Genomic DNA, 7315 nt, shown 5'->3' on the forward strand with positions numbered 1-7315 from the left:
ATATACATATATACACATATACATATATATATATATATATTAGTTCTAACAATGAAGTTAGTCTTAAAATGCCTTAGGAAAAGTGGGCACAGGTGTGTTGAATTTAGGCAATCACTAGACTGATCAATTAGCCCAGTGGGTGAGGTGCCGTGCTTACTTGGATGGGGCCCTCCAGGAAAAGGGTTGCCTGCCTCATTTGATTGCTTTTCCCCCCATGTCTGATTTCCTACCGTAACACTTGATTGTTGACTGTGTAGGTGACCTTTTAAAAAAATATATATATATATTATTTTATTTTTTTGATCGGAAATGTGGACTTTGTGTCTTCTCTGCGTCTGTTTATCACGGTCGTCGTGCCGTGACGCAGAAACAGCTGTTAACGTTGCGGCTGAAGGCAGAGCAGAGCTGCGGAGGGTTCGGAATCTTGCGGCCCAACCGCGCTATGGTGAATGTTGGTCTAATGCGCTGGAGAACATCGACGCGCGTTGCAGAGACTTCACAGTTGACATACAGAGTAGGATTGCCCTACTTTTCACCCACTGTCACCTGCGCAAGTAAATAAACACTTAAAAAAATAAATAATTAATTTCTTAAAATATTTAACGACTGTTTGCTGAGAACTCTATCAAAGTGTAGCATGGTAGAAAAAGCCTCCTTGGGATCTCGTTACTATAGGTAGATTTATTGAAATGTTTAGTAGGCCCATATAAATATTAGGCTACTGCAAAATAATATATATTGTTTTTATCCTCCAGAAATTAAGAGACTGGTGGTCGTTCATTATGGCATTGAGCAAGTGACTAAGTTTCATTATGGCATTGTGACTGAATAACAGTAGGCTACATTATGTCTGTCAGATCTGGCCGTCCATTCCCAGCATGTCCAGAGGACAGCGAGGTCAGTAGCTGTACTAAAACCATGGATCCTGTGGCCTTCAACGCCTACACGGAATTCTTCACCCACGCCCACAGCATCTGTCGACACCTGCAGAGCGAGAGCTGGCAACACCAGGCTGAGAACACCATCCACAGGTGTCTGTCTAGTCTGACTACAGGTGCAGTGGTAGGTGCGGTACGCCTGACTACAGGTGCAGTGGTAGGTGCGGTACGCCTGACTACAGGTGCAGTGGTAGGTGCGGTACGCCTGACTACAGGTGCAGTGGTAGGTGCGGTACGCCTGACTACAGGCGCAGTGGTAGGTGCGGTACGCCTGACTACAGGTGCAGTGGTAGGTGCAATTTAATCAGTGTTCACAATTCACCTCATTTCATTCAGTGGGTGAGTTGGGTTTTGCTACACCAGGTGTCCCGGTTTGGTGGGGTTTGAACATTTGACCTAATTCCATTGGTTGTAAAATGAAATCTCCACTCACCCGGGGCACCGGGGCTATGCGAAACGAACTGTCTCAATAGCTCTCCAGGAGGGTTGCCGATCCATATCGTAGATGTTTTGTTATTGGACAAGTTTTTTTTTTTTTTAAGTCGTACCTCCCTGTTTTAACCACTTTCTTCTGTCTGGTGCCCTGCTGAATGTGGTGCTGGTGTCTAGGCTAACAGAGAGCTCAGCGGGGGTGGTGGAGCAATTGTCCTCTACCCAGCGTATGGCTGAGAGCCTAGTGGAGGCCCAGAGTGTCGCCCTCAAATCACAGGAGACGATCATACGCAACGGAGAGGAACTCAAACACACTCTCCACCATTCTACCCAAGGTAGCCGCCGTCTCAGTCCCTGTTCTGTTGATAAAGTGATGCTTATGGCTAACTTGTTAGAAAATTCCCCATCCAGGAAGTTCATGTCTCCTTTACACCTCTCCTCAGGCATCAGAGCAGTATTTGATGAGATGAGACTGTCAGCCCAGGAGCAGCAGGTAGCATTCTCGGAGATCTTCAACCGTGTTGCTTTCCTCCAGAGTTTCATCATGTCAGAGTCTCACACCTTCACCAGTCTACTCTACAACTCACTGGGGTTCCTCGCTGCCTTCTTCCTCACCGCTACACAGCGGACTGCTCCAGCCAGGTGTCCTTTATGTTTATATCATCCATCCAATTACACATGAACACCTGGCCTAAGGGGTTAGAAAGCAGATTAGGGGGAGAGAAGTGTGTGTTTTGGCTTTACACCCCCCCTGCTCTATTGTGGATAAAAAGTTTAACTGTTTAACAGAACACAGAGGGTGTTCTTTTAATTGGAAGCATCTCCAACAAAAGCCAGGTAGAATCAGGAATTCTCCAGGGCTGCTGTCTAGGACCCTTTTTATATATCTTTTTTTTCTTTTTTCCCCCCCAAATCTTTAAGTAAAGCCAGTGTGTATGTATACCAGGCCTGGGCAACTCCAGTCCTTGGGGGCCCGATTTGGGGTCGCACTTTTCCCCCAGCTAACACACCCGAATCCAATAATCAACTGATCTTCAGTTTAGAATGCAATTTTATTAATCAGCTGTGTTTGCTGGAGATTGGGGGGGGGGGGAGGGAGAAGTGAGACACCAATCAGGCCCCCGAGGACTGGAGTTGCCCGGGCCTGGGATAGTGCCATGTTCAAGGGCACAATGGCAGGATACCTAGAATCTGACCTGTTTTTTTTCCTTTTTTTTTCTCACCATCTGACTTTGAATCGGTATGAAACTCTCCCGTTGCAGGCCTACCTCTAACATTTAAGCTACCAGCCCGCCCCTTAGAATGGTTGGTGATCCCATGTACCATTCTGGTGACTGTCCTCTTTGTCATGTCACCTATCCAGGTTTGTTCTGTTTGGTCTGGTAGTGCTGAACGTGTACCTGGAGAGGATGCTCTGTAGAGCTGTGCTAGACTCCTCTGAACCAGGCTACCAGCAGATGGTGAGTAGAGCATGTGTTAGTTAAGATGCTTCAAGAGAACCTACGGTGGAATCTTAAAAGCAAATGTGACAGCGTGGAAATTCCACCCAGAAATTCTGCTCATTTCTAGATCCGGGTTGGACCATCTCTTACACATAAAGAGAGAAACTATGGCAACACATTGGACAAGAAAAGTAATGGTGGATAACTTGTTCTTCTACATTTTTAACTGTGTTCACTCAACATTTCAGAGTGCTGTCTATTGACACATCTGTAAATGTCTCCTGGTGCTGTGTTCTAACCAGCGATGGAGTCTTTTTTTTTTTTTATAGTCGGAGTCTAATTCCAGTCTTGACTCCATTCCTCTGTGTTTCTGCCCAGGAACAAATCAGCCTGTTGGTGAGCCTCCTCAGAAGGGCCATGGTCCTAGTGGGTCTATTGGCTCTGGTCTACGTTGCTGTACGGTATCGTAACGTCACCAAAGAGAGCCTGGAGATTCTCACCCAACTCAAAGAGACTCGTACAAGTCTTGAGCTGGCCCTGCAGAAAGCGGGTAGGTTTGGTTATTTGGCTTAGTTTTAAGCCTGGTCCAAGATCTGTTTGTATTGTCTTGCCAACTTGTGGTTGACACAGGACTTGGCTATACAGCACAGATGGCTATCTGATATTCATGGTGCACAGACGGCAAATTGAGAGTTTGTTAAAGCTTCACTATCAAGACAGAGCAGTCTTGGATCAATTTGATTTCCAAGCGACTTTAGTCCGTTCATAAAGTCGCTTTAAAAATGTAATTAATTCAGTCAAATTGTTTTCTGAGGATTAAAAAAATAATTAAATGTATTAATACTGAATGTCCCCAAAGCATCGTGTGGGGTCGTATTCACGAGGAACCAAACAGGATAAAACTGGGAGGGACCTACATAAATTTGTCCAATAAACAACTTATTTTTTTGTCTTTTTTTTATTTATTTTTTAACGTTTTGCTACGGTGTGAACAAATAAAATACGACATTGCTGTCCAGAGTGTCTCTCTGAGGCGGTGGACAGGAGGAGCAGTGGAGCAAGAGGTCGAAGGTCAGAACAACAACCCAGTAGAAGGAGGGAGAATAAGGAAGAAAACAATAGCACTTCAGATTTCACATCAGAGAAACCCTACATGACTCACACCTATGATGGTGAGGAATATTATACTCATAATGTTAAAAAAAAAAAGGCTATTTTTAAATTCCTGTATTTGTCTGAGACCCCGACTCCTAACATGGGGTCTGCACATGTATAACTCTAAAGTTTTAAAACACATTTTTCGTTATCCTCATGAATGATTTATGCGAAAGTCTGAAATGCTCTGAATGTAGTATGGCGAGGGACTGTATTGTTCAACATAGCCAGTTGTTTGTGTTGCATCAGGCTGGCAGTATGACAGCAGTTACAGCACCCCTGGAGGAGAGGAGACCTCGACCCCGAACCAGTGTACCCTACCCAGACCTCAGCGTCGCTCCTCTGTCTCTAGACGTGCTCCGTCCTCCCCTTTGGTCTACAGTATACAGGTGGAGGATAAGCAGGTAGACTTGTGATTAGGGTTGAAAGCTTTCTGTAACTTTCCAATAATTCCCTGTTTTTCCAGGAATCCCTGTTGGGGGGGGGGGGGGGATTGTTTTGTTCCCCCTGCTGATTCCCTCGTAACCAAGATTTCTGGGAAAACCTGGCAATTTTGGGGAACGTTACTGGAATTTTGCAACCCTACTTGTGATACTCTCGATTCCAGATCTATCCCACCCTGTTCCTGGAGAGAGATGCCCTCCTGTAGGTTTTAACTCCAACCCTGTTCCTGGAGAGATACCCTCCTGTTGGTTTACACTCCAACCCTGTTCCTGGAGAGATACCCTCCTGTAGGTTTTAACTCCAACCCTGTTCCTGGAGAGATACCCTCCTGTAGGTTTTAACTCCAACCCAGTTCCTGGAGAGATACCCTCCTGTAGGTTTACACTCCAACCCTGTTCCTGGAGAGATACCCTCCTGTTGGTTTACACTCCAACCCTGTTCCTGGAGAGATACCCTCCTGTAGGTTTTAACTCCAACCCTGTTCCTGGAGAGATACCCTCCTGTAGGTTTACACTCCAACCCTGTTCCTGGAGAGATACCCTCCTGTAGGTTTAAACTCCAACCCTGTTCCTGGAGAGATACCCTCCTGTAGGTTTTAACTCCAACCCTGTTCCTGGAGAGATACCCTCCTGTAGGTTTACACTCCAACCCTGTTCCTGGAGAGATACCCTCCTGTAGGTTTAAACTCCAACCCTGTTCCTGGAGAGATACCCTCCTGTAGGTTTACACTCCAACCCTGTTTCTGGAGAGAGATACCCTCCTGTAGGTTTACACTCCAACCCTGTTTCTGGAGAGAGATACCCTCCTGTAGGTTTACACTCCAACCCTGTTCCTGGAGAGATACCCTCCTGTAGGTTTACACTCCAACCCTGTTCCTGAATTAGAGTTTTAAACACTCTTTTTTCTTTTCCCCTCCGTGCTCACGGACGTCCCTGCAGACACGCTACAATCTGAGGAACCGGAGGTCTTCCGTGTCAGGCCTGGGGACAGAGAGACAGACAGAGGGACTGACACAAACCGACTGACGGAGATCAAAGTGTACCCAAACACGCTTCAGCCTTGGCTAAAGGAATACTTTTATGGACTGAGATGATTCGTGTTTCAACCTGTCTGGATCATAGCAGTGAAGCGGCTGATCCCACGATACATTTTCATGACCATGAATATCACTGGTTTTCAGGAATGTAATAATGCAAAACTGTCTCAATCTTGTGTATTTTAAGTAAATAAAGCTTTTAATATTTTTTGTACGTGTGTGTATATATTCACTTGACTATCAAGCTCCAATCAAATAAAATTAACCAGTCTTCTTTGTGATGGAGGATTTTAATGTTTTTCCAGTAAACCCTCTTCTCAGACTGACCTGTTTGTGTGCAAAGGGTAGTCCACTATAGGTCAAATAATTGTGCACTTTATGATAAATGTATCAAACTTTGTACACAAATGCTATATTGAACAAAAAATATAAAACACAACGTTCAATGATTTTCACAATTACAGTTTAAAAAAAGGAAATCAGTCAATTGAAATAAGTTAGGCTCTAATCTATGGCTTTAAATGCCTGGGCAGAGGTGCAGCATTGGGAGGGCATAGGCCCATCCAATCAGAATGAGTCCCCCCCCCACAAAGGGGCTTTATTATAGACAGAAAAATAATCCTGTTTCATTGGCTGGTCTCCGATGATCCCGTAGGTGTAGAAGCCGGATTTGGAGGTCCTGGGCTGGCGTGGTTGTGACGCGGGTTGGACGTACTGCCAAATACTCTAAAATGATATAGGCTGACTATGGTAGAGTACATTCAATTCTCTGGCAACAACTCTGGTGTGCATTCCTACAGGCAGCATGGCAATTGCACACTCCCTCAACTTGAGACATCTGTGGCATTGTGCTGACAAACCTGCACATTTTATTGGCCTTTGGTCCCCAGCACAAGGTGCACCTGCGTAATGATCATGCTGTTTAATCAGCTTCTTGATATGCCACACCTGTCAGGTGGATGGATTATCTTGGCAAAGGAAGAATGCTCACTAACACGCTGATTACACTACCCACCATCGTGCTCACTTCGATTTGGTCCATCCGCGCCAGACGCGATCAGGACACGCAGGTAGAAATATCAGAACGAACTCTAAACCAACTAAATTAATTTGGGAACAGGTTGAAAAAAACAAACATTTAACTAGATAGCTTGCTGTTGTTAGCTAATTTGTTCTGGGATATAAACATTGGGTTGTTATTTTACTTTATTCCACCTGAAATGTACAAGGTCCTTTTATGTTCTGGATCTTTCTAGAATTTTGACCCATTTTGAGTTACACAAAATCTTGTTATCTACTACGACAATTAAACGTAGTTTCTAGTAATCACTCCTTCAGTCTTCTGTGGACTTTTTTGGTGGTTGGCAACCAACTTTAAGGTGCATTACCACCACCAACTGGACTGGAGTGTGGACCTCAGTTCAGCTTTCAATCACCCACGTGGGTATATGCTCCTAACAACCAATGAGGAGATGGGAGAGGTGGGACTTGCAGTGTGTCAAAAAAATAGAACCACGTTTTATTTCAGGACCTGGCTATGCATACGTTCTTAACAACGATCGCAAGCAGTTTGGATGAAATTATTGAGTAACATGTACGTGTACAATTATTTTGTAACTTGAGTGGTGTGGTCAGCATGTAACAGGGATGTAAACAAATTTGTCGACAACATTTGAAAGAAATACGTTTTTTGTGGAATATTTCCGGATCTTTTTATTTCCATTCATGAAACATGAGACCAACACTTTACACGTTGCGTTTTATAATTTTGTTCAGTGTAGATCCCTTAAGTGGAAACTCACTTTTTTTTTTAATCTGAAAGATGATGCTCATCGCTTACCCATGATGTTGCACAATGATTTTACGTC

General features: G+C 44.4%; 1 protein-coding gene across 1 annotated transcript; it reads left to right on the plus strand.

The window, feature by feature from the left end:
* The first annotated feature begins 251 nt into the window (after positions 1-251).
* LOC106572929 (uncharacterized) lies at positions 252-5641 on the plus strand. Its single transcript, XM_014147517.3, has 9 exons — positions 252-554; positions 858-1031; positions 1548-1705; positions 1814-2012; positions 2734-2830; positions 3191-3362; positions 3832-3984; positions 4217-4371; positions 5350-5641. Exons 1-9 carry the CDS (start codon positions 310-312, stop codon positions 5434-5436), a joined length of 1440 nt encoding a protein of 479 aa, XP_014002992.2. The 5' UTR covers positions 252-309; the 3' UTR covers positions 5437-5641.
* The last annotated feature ends 1674 nt before the right edge of the window (positions 5642-7315 follow it).

Source organism: Salmo salar, chromosome 15 (assembly GCF_965601325.2).
Source record: "Salmo salar chromosome 15, fSalSal1, whole genome shotgun sequence".
In the NCBI taxonomy this organism is placed as follows: Eukaryota; Metazoa; Chordata; class Actinopteri; order Salmoniformes; family Salmonidae; genus Salmo; species Salmo salar.

Bases quoted from the DNA above. Each gene is read 5' to 3' on its own strand.
- LOC106572929 (XM_014147517.3), top strand. From the start codon at position 310: ATGTGGACTTTGTGTCTTCTCTGCGTCTGTTTATCACGGTCGTCGTGC. The intron at 1,706-1,813 runs GTAGCCGCCGTC...ACCTCTCCTCAG, and splicing joins TCTCCACCATTCTACCCAAG to GCATCAGAGCAGTATTTGAT. The intron at 4,372-5,349 runs GTAGACTTGTGA...ACGTCCCTGCAG, and splicing joins TACAGGTGGAGGATAAGCAG to ACACGCTACAATCTGAGGAA.